Below are 12,915 nucleotides of genomic sequence, written 5' to 3' on the forward strand. Positions count from 1 at the left end.
GCAGAAATAGGTGTCGTAGAACGATTTATTGGGCTCACAGATTTACACAAGTTTGATTCTGAGAGTATCAGCTTGGCAATTATAAATCTTTTAAAAGAGGATGGTTTCAAACTGGAGAATTGTGTTGCACTGACTTATGATGGGGTAAGTGTAATAAGTGGGCATGTAAAAGGAGTAAGGGTGAAAGTAGACGAAGCAGTAGGTGGCCATTGTCCGTACGTTCATTGCTACACCCACTGCTTAAATTTAGTTTTGGTTGACCGTTGCTCCAAAATATCGACAGCTATAGAACTACTGGGTTTGGTTCAAGCCATTTACAACTTTCAAAGCAATTCGGTCATTAGAAGTGAATATTTTGAAAACTCCCAAAAACATCTAAAACAATGCTTTTATTGCAGTACCTGACCGTAACAGCGAACCATTAGCTTTACGAAAACGTAAAATTATCCCTAACAACAGGAGATTAAAACATAGTGTGGTAACAAGTACATCGGGGACCAGGGCAACTGAAGCAAAAACCCTGGTAGACCAGATGAGGTCCACCTATTTCGAATTAATAGACAAATTTATTTCTGAAATGAATATACGATTATTAGAATACTCTGATTATTATAAATGTATCATGGCGTCTGACCCTAACTCTGAGAACTTCCTAAACGAAATCGATATCCTAACACATTGTAACACATACGATAGGTTTCATTTCGACCTTGATTCCTTAAAAAGTCAAACTAAAATTGCGTTAAATCTAATTATCCCCAAAAAATTTGCAGCGTAAGCGACTGCTTCCACTATTTAATGACCATGGAAGATGGCTTCCCTGACCTTGTTATGTACTACAAGGTTGTTTCATGCATTCCTGTGGCAAACACTATCTCAGAAAGAAGTTTCAGTTCCATGAAAAGAATTGAAACACGTCAACGAACAACTGTGGGATAATATTGACTTTCAAATCTGGCTACTTTGTCCATTAATCGGATAATGTCGAATTGTTTACAAGAAAACCCTAATTTAGTGGTTGATGAATTTGGTAAAAGCTTTAATAGAAGAGAGTCATTCTTTGATTAAATTGCCAGGGAAGAAAATTTTATTTTTCCTAAGAGAACGTTTAAATTAACAGTAAAAAATTTCTTTAAAATAGGGCATTTCTAAATTAAAATATTTATAAAGGGGGCCTCTAAATCAGACCGGGCCTGTGTGTTAAAAATTCCTGGCGGGGGTACTGGCGTTTTCTCTATTGATCAAAAACAAATGCGCCACCCAGGTTTCGTACCCAGGCCATTCGGCTTGGCAGTCGAGCGCTTTACCACAGAACCACCGATGGCTGCTCAGCTTCACTGAAAATAAGACACTCATCGTAAGCATAATAGGTTATAAAGTCTTGAACTTTTTTATGAATGAATTTATAAAAGCCTAATATGGTTTTTTTACGAATGAGATTATGTTGATTTAATCTTGTAAATAATTATGAACTAAGTTTATATTAAATTTATAATTTTATAACTAATTTACGAATTATTAATTTAATTGTAAAACACGATCATGACGAAGAATCGAACCCAGGTTGTCGTGTTACTGAGCTGATGTTTTACCGCCGAGCTACTGACTACCCTGAAAACAAAAACATCACAGGCAAAATATTGAAGTAAAGGAACCGTTATGATACGGCGAATTTTTATTTTGGTGAGCTTGTTTATATTATTATAAATGAATTAAACTCAGGGGTTTCGTCTTAATTATTTTAGTTAAAATTAATATTTTATACCGGGCGGGATTGAACCGGGATTACGTGTTAACTAAATAACTCTGAATTGCGGTCGTCTCGAGAAATTAATACCACTAGGGACAATTCTTCCGAGGAGAGGTATATTTTGGCTTGCCAACTTGTTATTTGTTTGCGACACTGGCCAATGGAATGTTTATTCGCTTTCACCTAAAAAAAATATTTCTTGTAGCTGTATTTTTCGCTTTATTAAATAAAATAACATTTATTTATTTTTTATTCCAATTGACGTCACGTTGCTTTGAATATATAAAACAATGACAACAGCAAATACATGTTCATTTTCTTCGCGACGGCGAAAGCAAGATTCATTTTCGAATCGTTCCCCTTTTTTCGGTGTTCTGCAAGACGAATTCGTCACTCAAGGATATATTCCATCAACGCTTCCAGTTTCCTGTCTTTCCACCGCTCCTACGGTTGATAAACATGATATCGCTGATTTGGGCAAGTTTGCCGAAGCAGCGAAAGTTGTCGCGAAGGTTTCTCCAAAGAAAGAAGTGACCAAAGATATGTCAAATGAATACCATCTTGCTGATTGGCTCAATATCCTCCAGACAGTGGTGGACATCAAACCATCTGAGAAATCCTTTTATTTCCGAAGGTGGTTTTTATTTTAATTGACTAATTGTTTATGGATAGGTTTTAATTTGAATATATGTTTACTTTTAGAGGACGCCGAAGACCCCGCCTCTATTCCAGTATTCTGGGTAAGTAAATGGGTGGACTACTCTGATAAATATGGTCTGGGTTACCAACTGTGCGACAACAGTGTAGGGGTGTTATTTAACGGTAACACCAGAATTATTCAACTGAAAGATGGACTGTAAGTGACTCTGCGTTTCTATGAGAGAGCGTAAAAGCATATTTATAAAAATATTTATTTCATTTGCAGTCACGTTCACTACATGTACATTGAAAATGATATGACAGAAAATTACTGCACGATGAAAGAATACCCAGATTCATTGACGAAAAAGGTTGCGTTACTGAACTACTTTATAGATTACATGAATGAACATCTCTTGAAAGCAAGTAAGCCTTTTTGCGTTGTTGTAATAAAGTTGAATTGAACTAATAATTAGTTTTCAATTATTTCAGTTAAATTTCTTCAATGATCACACGAAGATTATTCTGTGTCCTTTGATGGAAGCAGTTACGTATATTAACGAGAAGAAGGAATTTAAAACTTATAAACTGCAAGTTATTCGTCAATCTGGTTGCAACAAACAGCTGGCGTCCCGGTTAAGAAACGCCAAGGCGATGCTAGAAAACCTTTTTAGTTCCGAAACTTACCACCAAAGTTAAAGCATCGATAAAAACAAAATCGCATTAACTGTTCTGTTTAGGGTTTCAATGCGCGTATTGTATTTGGTTTCCTTTACTGTATTTCATGTTTCATAATTTTGGTTCACTTATTTTAAAATTCGATTGCTGGCCGTTGAAACTATTTTTAAACATATATTTTCGTGAAAATACAGTATAATTAGCATTTTAATTTTATTTAAATTGTAATTTTTTTATTATCATCCTTAATGTTGGTTTTTATTGAATATTAATAATAAATAAATAAATAATACAATGACAAAATTTCGTAAATAATACGGTTGTATTTTAAAAAAACGGACTATATATTTTCGGCACTACATTGTGGCATTGTCAAGGTGCCTTGTTTGTTGCAGAATTGGGGTGTTCGTTAGGGTAGTACCATATAAGGGTGGTTCAAATGTTTATATAAAAATTTTAATGAGTTGAGAATCATTCCTGTTTTTTCCCCATTTTCTTACGATGAATCAAAAGAGCGCCAGAGAGCTTCAAAGTGTGGCCTACTAACCCCTGGAAGTAGTCTGCATCAAGCGCAAAACCAACATGCAGGGAAATTGGAACATTAGGGGTTGGGGTTCGTGAGATGGGTAATATAGAACTTGGTAAACCAATCGAGGTAACCAGCGTAAAAGAGTAAACTTAAACTGTATTTGAAGTCCCTGCTGCTTGGTTTTTCACTTGTTGCAGCCTTCTTCCAGGGGCTAGTAGGCCACACTTTGAAGCTCTCTCATCGTAGGAAAATGGGGGAAAAACAGGCACACTTCTCAACTCACCCCCTACAACTCCTTGTCTCACTTACCCCTAGCGCCGGCCCTGTCTCGTAGTACCAAATGCCACTTTAAAAATTAATGGAAAAAGGCGAAATGAAACCATAAGCTAAGAACTTTGGGTTGTATGGGTCTTCTATACACAGTCATTTTGAAACTATATTCTCCACGGTTCCACCAAAAGCTATCGCCACGCCGTTTCTTGGTTGCCGTCGAAACCGAGATAGATGGCGTAAGGATTTTAATGGTAAGCGTTTTAAAGGGTTATAATGGATAGAATAGAAGCAACAAATGGTTGATTTGGGAATCTTATTAAAATTATTCACCGTGATGTGTTTTTTCCATGGTAACACAGAGATATCGCTATTTTTCTCTAATTTGGCAAAAGCAGACGCTGGGCTATTCAGGCTTGGCGTGCTTCCTCGGAATAGAGTCCGACGTCGATCAAAAAATTATCAGAGTTTAAATTTAACCGCTAGATGACGCCAGTAGTGCCCGTTTTTCTTATGAGATGCTTTTCAGAAGAAGTTTTATCCTTTTTTTATTGGCCCGTGCTTACGCACAGTATACGCATGAGTATAATTTTAATTTTTCCAACTTTTATTAGTTAACGTTACAATTAGTCAATTTAATAAATTTTTTAAGTTTCCCTTCGCAAACTACGGATAAAGTTGGTTTTTAAATTTGGAGGAAATGGAGAATATTATGGAAAAGCTCGGCTAGTACGACCATATTTGGCTATAAATTGTATCAGCTGGAAATTAAAGGAATTTTATTAAATTGGGAAAATCTAATTTACAAATGGAAATTAAAAAATCCCTAAAAGAAAAAAGTATCTTTTTTCGGAAAAAGGTTTCAATATTTTGAAACGTATTTTATCTTTTCTAGATTCGTTTGCGAATAAAGGCCTAATTTATGTAAAACTTATAAATATTAGATCCCTATACGAACTGGCGCCACCTATGATTTCCAGGCACGACCAGGTCTTATCGTTGCCGTTGAGCGAGAGGTTAGTTTTTTGCATATACAAATAACAGATTATCGAAGACGACTATCTTGTATTTTTAACCGAATTCAGTGAATCACAATAGCTTACCTCAAGGATTTTTATTCGCTTTATCGTAAAAATTATTTTCCCTTGTAGCAGTTTTTTGCTTTATCAAATAAAATAACATTTCTTTATTTTGATTCCAGGTGACGTCACGGTGCTTTTAAAAAATCAAACAATCGCAACCGTCCACGGACGAAAACGAATTCAAACCTTTCGCGAAAACTGTTTGGAGAGTCTCGTTCGAATCGGTCCTCATTTTTCGGGTGTCGACGAAGAAGCAGCTTATCATATTTAATTAGAGAAATGGCTTCAGCGACTAATGAAATTATTATCGATCCTAAATCGAAGAAAACGTATTTGAAAGGGAAGTTCTTAGGAAAGGTAAGTCGTTAGAGTTTTCCAATTGAAATAGGGGTAAGTCTAATTATCTTTCGGTTAAGAGAAGTTGGAAATTTATCATTTTTTTATGCTTCGATTTTAAATTAACTCTTTTCACTAATTTGAGCTCTTAAATAAAAGCAAATCACGGCTAACCAAGTTTTTTCATGAAAAATTAGAACAAAATGGTACGACAGTATACTGACCCGTTTTTACACACAATCCTTAGGGATTTGTGTGTATTACGATCACCTACTGTGTAGCCGCCGCCGCCGCTGCCGTACACACGATTGCTCGCGGTACGTTAGTGGTACAAAGGTGATTGATATCTCAATCGATAGGCACTATTATAGCATCGACGGAATTTTCGTAGTTTTGGGATCGGAGCCCGAGAAGTTGGGCAAATGCCTAATTTACTATTTTTGGTGGTTACGCTTTGTGTGGTAGATATTTTATTTAAAATTAAGTCCGATAACGTTAAAAAAAATATTTTTGGTTAGGTTATTATTCAGCGGATCTACAACTTCAAATATATCAGTAAATATTAAATTTAAGTATAGTTTTCAGGGTAATTTACGGGACCCCAATTTTCGCGGTTTTATATTTTCGCCTAAAAGTCTACGTAACGTTCCTTAATTTAAATTCGATTTAATATTATATTTTTTAATAGCTGTGGTTTCAAAATAACCTAGATTTGAAATTAAGTTGCTTAATTTTAATTCTAAGTGAGGTTTTTTGGACAGCGTATACGGACCCCCGCAACTTCCGACTTTGTAAATGCGCGTGTCTATAGAGTTCGTAATTTTTGGGTTTTTATACAAATTAATTTAAATGAACGTGTTCGCGTTTCGCTACCTTTTTTTCAAAACCAGGTAACTCGAAAAACTTGTTCACCACCTTTTTTTCAAAACCAGGTAACTCGAAAAACTTGTTCGCTACCTTAATTTTGTTCAAATTTAAATTTAATATTTAAAATAAAGTTAACACATCAGTGGGATTGTGTGTACTTAAATGTCCGTGACATCTTGTTTACAATGATTTTATCATATACACTACTGTTATGATAGATGACTTTGTTAATATCGGCCGATATATCGGCTGTACCAGGAAACTAAATATACACTTGGAATGTCTAAGGTTCCATTGGGACGGTGATACGAAAGCGCGTCGAGAAAAAGGCGGGGCTTAACTACGTCAAGTGTAAGACGTAACACGACATTAAAAATTCATTGGCTCAAGGTTTGACGCTCAAAGAATGCGTCGACATGGTAACAAATAGGCGATCTTCCCGCGCAAAATAGGCTTATACAACAATGGATTTAAAAACCTCAATTTGTTATCGTTTTTAATATTTTGAAATAATTATTTTCTTCGCGAAAGAAGTGTAGTGATACCTAATTTCAAGCATTTGTATGGTTATAAAAGAGATAATTAGGTAAGCTAATAATATTATAGCCATGACTAGGCTTAATGACGAGTTTTCGTCGAATTAGGGTAGGGTTTTTCTCGTGAGCTTTCCGCTTCAAGACGCCCATTTCTACGGGCTTCGTCACGCAAAAATCTTGGTTAGACATTCCAAGTGTATACCTATATAGTTTCCCTAGAATTTATACATGCATTGCTTTTACTATACCAAAGTGAAACGGGTGGCCGTGACTACTGTCGGAGAAACAAGTGGCACCGAGAAGTTGGCTCTTGCAGATGGAAACGGCCGCGTGTAGCCTAGTTTGTCTAACGCGCCTATGCCTTGTTTCACCTCGGCCACTTACGTTCATTGCCTACTTTCATTTCGCCATATAAATAAATTAATTAATTAGACACTAACAATGTAAGTCAATGTGACAGACGTTCACAATTTTCCAAAATAAGTTACAAATTGGCCGTTTTTCATAATTGTGCCGGTCGCCAATTTTAAAGAGTTCCTAATGTTTGATGTACAAAATTCCCATAAATAATAATAATCGGCTAGGCTAATACCCAAGGCACCACCTTAGGCCTAAGTCATTATGCGACTTTTCCCCACGAATTTCCACAAACTTATTAAACTTGGTCCCAAATGAAAACTTTCCGGAAAACTTATTTTTATCTATTTATAAAATCGATCTCGTAAAATTATCTCCTATTTTCCGGCGTAACTGTTAAATCCAAATTTGAGGTATTTGACTGAATGTAGTAGCGTGACTTCCAAGTTATTGGAACAAACAATCGTTTGTAGAACGTAGACTGCAGCAGCATTGGCTTTAAGAACTACTAGAGTAAATGTAGACCGAATAGTATACACAGACTGCTAGAAAGTTTGTAAAATTATTTTTAAGCGATCAATGCACTTATTTCATTTTAAGTTTTAATTTCAACACTGCTAGTGGGAAAAATAACCCGATGATTTTAAATTTTCAACTTATATAAGTTTTTCGTCATAATGACGTCGTAAGTTGTTGATTGTTTTAATTTTTGTCATCGGTCACTCTCTGCTTTTTAAATGCCGTTGAATTTTTTTTCGGGGTAGGAAAATCGAAGAAAGCGAAAACTACTTAATTTAAATGTAAATGAACTTCTACTAAAATAGTGTAGATTTTAGTGGCAGTCAATCGCTTTAAAAAGAAAACGGATCTATTATTGCTACAATGCTAGAAAAAAAAACACTACGCTCCAATAAACAATGTGCAAATGAACTTCTTCCGCCAAATATATATTAGTTTTACCTAGGTGGACGGATACGGGTCCTTAATATTCCTAGATTTTTGTCAGTAGTGAGGTCGGTCATCGGAAAACCCGATTCTTCAAGATGGTGACCATCGTGACTTCAAAACCGGAAACGCGAAATAGCGTACAGTAGGATTACTAAATGGTGTCATCGGTGAGAGTTATTGAACGTAATTGAGAATTTTAAATTTTGTAGTATGGTTTAGTAAAAAATCCTACAATATGGAAATTATCTCGCACATTGTCAACACTGTTTAAAATATCAGTTCTGCTATGCATTCTGAATTTGTAAATATTGTTAATCAGTTTTAATCTTTTTCGAAGCATTACAATTTCTAATTAAAATCTCTTTAATTATTACAATTTGTGATTGATTGCCGAAGCGTATTACGTTTTATTAATGTCGTCTGGTCAAACAAAATCCGTAAACAGACTTTGCACGAAGTCATATTGACTCATGATTTTATTAGTGTAAATTTACATGGTATGTTTTTTTTAATAAACCAAATTAAAATTAATATTAGCATAAAATTTGTACAATAAAAAGGATGTATTTTCAGAATCAAATATAGCTAACCCCGTAGTTCCAAAAATACTTTTTAACACTATATCAAGAGTAAATGAACCGAAGTTATCAGACTGCTATACTCCCCATGTTGGGGACAGTTTTCCTTAAGTTACATTGGACCTCGAATTTCAATTTTGCGCGCTCCTAGGCCGAAAAGAAAACTTACTGGTTCTTATGAAACCATTTTTTATGCATAGAAATAGCTATATCGACAATTTCCAAGTGCAATTTATCGCTTCAAAAGACTGGGATGGAAATTAGGTTTTATTTGGCTCTATTTTCTCATAATTTTCATGAGGAAAACGACCTCCGATTCTGAGCGCTATTTCGATAAATTCGGTTCATTTACTTCTGATTATACGTAATGGATGGTTAATAACGGTATAAATTTGTTTATTATTTCGTATGTGAAATAAAGAATATCAACTAAAAATTAAATCTATCAACTTCAAATTCTTAAACTGTAAAAATTCACAGTTGCTAACAAAATTTGTCTCAACTGCAGAATTAGTTAGATCTGGTCGCTTTTTTTGGTCATTGCCAATTTTATAAAATTGCTCTTGCCTACCGTTTGAAAAGGCTCAAGTAAAATCCACGCGTATACAAATATTTCAGATAAGATATTAAAGATTTTCTTAATTTGTTGGTTTCATTCGCATTTAATTTGCATTTTTATATGTAAAACAAAAATATCAATTAGTTTAAAATGTTTTAAGACCCGTTTAATTTAAAGGAACATGGTATCGTAAGAATCTGTCATTTCCCGTGGGAGTCCAGAATTTTATTGTTAGAATTTGCGATCACGAGGAGAGACTACTATCAAAGGATTACGTGGTCCTTCTTTGCAGTTACCACTCACCCTTTGTGGTTATAAATTAAACCTGTTCTTACAGTGGCTGACTTTGTTCAGCCACGCTGTTAACACTAGATCTAGTCCGGATTCAAACTTACAGGGAGCTAGTATATTATAAACTTATGAGAGAACACCAATGCTGACGCGGAAATGGTTTTGGTCCTTAAATGTAGATTTAGAATTTAAATATTGAAAATAATAATAATACAATTATTTACCACATTTTCCATTTTCCATTTTGTTTACCACACAATTTACCACCTGTTACATAGCCAGCGTTCCGAAGTGGTAAGCACCTGTGGTATAAACCAGCCGTGTTATAAAACTTGACCACGAAAAGCGTTTCGGGTCAACAAGTTATAAAATAATAATTATTTTCAATAATTAATCCGTTAACACGGAGTAACACGATATCCAACTCGTGTTTACCAATGTTTTTAAAAAATGTTGACTTCGTGGAGCTTGTGAACAAAAATGCATTAAGTTTCTGAATAAAACTTTGCGTCTTTTTAGGGAGGTTTTGCAAAATGCTACGAACTGCAAGATATGAAGACCAAAGAAATATTTGCTGTAAAAATTGTGACCAAATCATCTTTAGCAAAACCTCATCAGAAAGAGAAAGTGCGGGATTAGTGACTTTACTGGTTTAACGATTAAATCTAAGCATTAGTTAATTTATTTTAATATTTAAAAATGACTAGATTGTTCAAGAGATAGATATCCATCGAAGCTTGGATCACGAGTTTGTTGTTGGCTTTCACACGTTTTTTGAGGATTCGGAAAATGTCTACATAGTTCTTGAGATATGCCGAAGACGGGTAACTATAAATTCCATTATTACCAATAACGTCATGGTCTAAATTAAGTGAAAAATATTTTTTAAGTCACTGATGGAGATGCACAAGCGAAGACGATGTTTATCAGAAAAGGAAACCCGGTACTTCATTCGACAGATTGCTTTAGGCTGTCAATATTTGCACGAGCACAAAATCATTCATAGAGATTTGAAACTAGGAAACCTGTTTCTTAGCGAGAACATGGAGATCAAAATTGGGGATTTTGGGTTGGCAACAAAGTTAGAACACGATGGAGAGAGGAAAAAGTAATCTTAATAAAATTTTGCTTAAATGCTGGACTTAATGATCGTGTAATGTTTCAGGACACTTTGTGGTACACCAAATTATATTGCTCCTGAAATATTGAGCAAAAAAGGGCACAGTTTCGAAGTAGATGCGTGGTCTCTGGGATGCATTATGTACACGCTCTTAGCTGGGAGGCCTCCTTTCGAAACCAGCTGCCTGAAAGACACTTACGCCTTGATCAAGAAAACTGAGTACCGTGTTCCCAGCCAAATTCCCAAGGCGGCTAAATCTCTGATTTGCAAATTGCTACAGGGTGATCCTAAGCAAAGACCTTCCATGGTCGGTGTTCTGCAAGACGCATTCGTCACTCAAGGATATATTCCATCGAGGCTACCAGTTTCCTGTCTCTCCACCGCTCCTAGGATTGATGACAGTGTATGGAACGTAGTAAGCGTGATTGACCCTTCACGCAAACCCCTCACGGATTTGAACAGAGGTGCCGACTCGGCCAAAGCTGCCGCGAAAACCTCTCCAAAAAAAGAAGTGGCCAAAGATATGCCAAATGACTACCATCTTACCGATCTGCTCAATATTCTCCAAACAGTGATTGACAGCAAGCCATCTGAGAAATCCCTAATTTCCGAAGGTAGTTTTTTTCTAAGTAACTAAAATAAACGCAGTCAAACTCAAACCTATCAATTAACGATTAGAGGATGCTGAAGATCCCGCCTCCATTCCAGTATTCTGGGTGAGTAAGTGGGTGGACTACACTGACAAATATGGTCTGGGTTACCAACTGTGCGACAACAGTGTCGGGGTGTTATTTAACGATAACACCAGAATTATTCAACTCGAAGATGGACTGTAAGTGACTCTGCGTTTATATGAGAGAGCCTCGAAGCATATTTATAAAAAATATTTACTTCGTTTGCAGTCACGTTCATTACATTGATAAGGATATGACCGAAAATTACCACACGATGAAAGAATACCCAGATTCATTGACGAAGAAAGTAACGTTACTGAACTACTTCAAAGATTACATGAATGAACATCTCTTGAAAGCTGGAGAGACTGTTCAGCCAAGAGACGGGGATGAATTCATCCGGTTGCCTTACTTAAGAGCGTGGTTCCGCACTAGAATGGCCATCGTCATGCATTTGACTAATGGAACCTTACAAGTAAGCTCTTTGTTATTATATAAATGAAAAGAACTAAATATTCGTTTTGAATGCTTTCAGTTAAATTTCTTCAATGATCACACGAAGGTTATTCTGTGTCCTATGATGGAAGCAGTTACGTATATTAACGAGAAGAAAGAATTTAAAACTTATAAACTGCAAGTTATTCGTCAATCGGGTTGCAACAAACAACTGGCATCTCGGTTAAGATACGCCCAGGCGATGGTTGAGAAACTGTTAGTCCCTAAAGTTACCACCAGAGTTAAAATATCAACAAAAACAGAAGCGCATTAACTACGTCTACTTAGGCATTTTAATAAGCTAGTTGCAATTTGTTTACTGTTGTGCAAGATATTTTAATTTTTATAGTTCTGTTTCACTTATTTTTAAATTTGATTGCTTGCAGTAAAATGTTTTTTTTTTTAAATTTGTATGCAAATACAATTTATTCAACATTTTAAATGTGAAATATTATTTTACCACTTCGGGTGTTTATTAAAAAATTTACTTATTTTAATTTTGGATGTTCGTTTTTATTGCAGAAAAGCTTGCTTTGTTTTACTGCTCGTAATGAGTGGTAACTGAAAGAATAAAATAAGTTTACCATAAATTTATAATACTCTTACTAGATCTATCTAGACCATTAAAATGAAATGGGCACCTACGCGGGTTCGACGCTGAATCCGTTGGGAGCGAGCTTCCCTTCAATCGCGGATGTGTACACCACAATGCGGCTAAAATTTAGTATTAGTATTATCTATTACGTAGGCTGTCATTAAGCCGTTTAAGCACTTCCTTGGCCCGTCTTTGATCAGACACCTCGAGTCAAATACCTAGTTTATTATTTCGCTTAATGATGTTAAATCCATAAATAACACCGTGAAGGAATATTAACCTATTGATAAACCATATTTTTCCAATACAGTAGTATCAGAAAAGTTATATATGACGGTCTTCGCCTGGCACTATTTTTTCTTGCCAAAACGCCTTTTTCAAAAATATCCGGGAGCTTGCGTAGGTATATGTTGATGGATACATCCCTCATAAAAGATTTTATATTTCCGATTATCCTAAGAATTATATCATAAAAATGTCACGGGCTTTTGACTAGATGCAAACATGAAATTGCTGGTAAAAGATCCAATCTTTAAACAAGTCGGCCCTGGCCGCCCTGTCCAGCCGTAACTTTAATTCCACATCAGCCCCAAGCCCCCAAAGGGCATCGC

At 35.5% G+C, this 12,915-nt stretch overlaps 2 protein-coding genes across 2 annotated transcripts; both read left to right on the forward strand.

The window, feature by feature from the left end:
* The first annotated feature begins 981 nt into the window (after nt 1–981).
* Nucleotides 982–3,088, forward strand: LOC149926729 (serine/threonine-protein kinase PLK1-like). The gene is made up of 4 exons (XM_090157741.1): nt 982–1,030; nt 2,423–2,606; nt 2,676–2,811; nt 2,882–3,088. Exons 1-4 carry the CDS (start codon nt 982–984, stop codon nt 3,086–3,088), a joined length of 576 nt encoding a protein of 191 aa, XP_090013867.1.
* Nucleotides 3,089–5,084: 1,996 nt separating this feature from the next.
* Nucleotides 5,085–12,206, forward strand: LOC149926730 (serine/threonine-protein kinase PLK1-like). The gene is made up of 8 exons (XM_090158716.1): nt 5,085–5,305; nt 9,940–10,047; nt 10,128–10,244; nt 10,311–10,528; nt 10,586–11,154; nt 11,219–11,372; nt 11,443–11,689; nt 11,750–12,206. The coding sequence occupies exons 1-8, from the start codon at nt 5,228–5,230 to the stop codon at nt 11,981–11,983; spliced, it is 1,725 nt and encodes a 574-aa protein (XP_090014842.1). The 5' UTR covers nt 5,085–5,227; the 3' UTR covers nt 11,984–12,206.
* Nucleotides 12,207–12,915: the final 709 nt, after the last annotated feature.

This window comes from Leiobunum rupestre, chromosome 9, assembly GCF_980474605.1.
Source record: "Leiobunum rupestre chromosome 9, qqLeiRupe1.1.hap1, whole genome shotgun sequence".
Classification (NCBI taxonomy): Eukaryota; Metazoa; Arthropoda; class Arachnida; order Opiliones; family Sclerosomatidae; genus Leiobunum; species Leiobunum rupestre.

Bases quoted from the DNA above. Each gene is read 5' to 3' on its own strand.
- LOC149926729 (XM_090157741.1), top strand. From the start codon at position 982: ATGTCGAATTGTTTACAAGAAAACCCTAATTTAGTGGTTGATGAATTT. The intron at 2,607-2,675 runs GTAAGTGACTCT...TTTCATTTGCAG, and splicing joins ATTCAACTGAAAGATGGACT to TCACGTTCACTACATGTACA. The intron at 2,812-2,881 runs GCAAGTAAGCCT...CAATTATTTCAG, and splicing joins TGAATGAACATCTCTTGAAA to TTAAATTTCTTCAATGATCA.
- LOC149926730 (XM_090158716.1), top strand. From the start codon at position 5,228: ATGGCTTCAGCGACTAATGAAATTATTATCGATCCTAAATCGAAGAAA. The intron at 11,155-11,218 runs GTAGTTTTTTTC...ATTAACGATTAG, and splicing joins GAAATCCCTAATTTCCGAAG to AGGATGCTGAAGATCCCGCC. The intron at 11,690-11,749 runs GTAAGCTCTTTG...GAATGCTTTCAG, and splicing joins TGACTAATGGAACCTTACAA to TTAAATTTCTTCAATGATCA.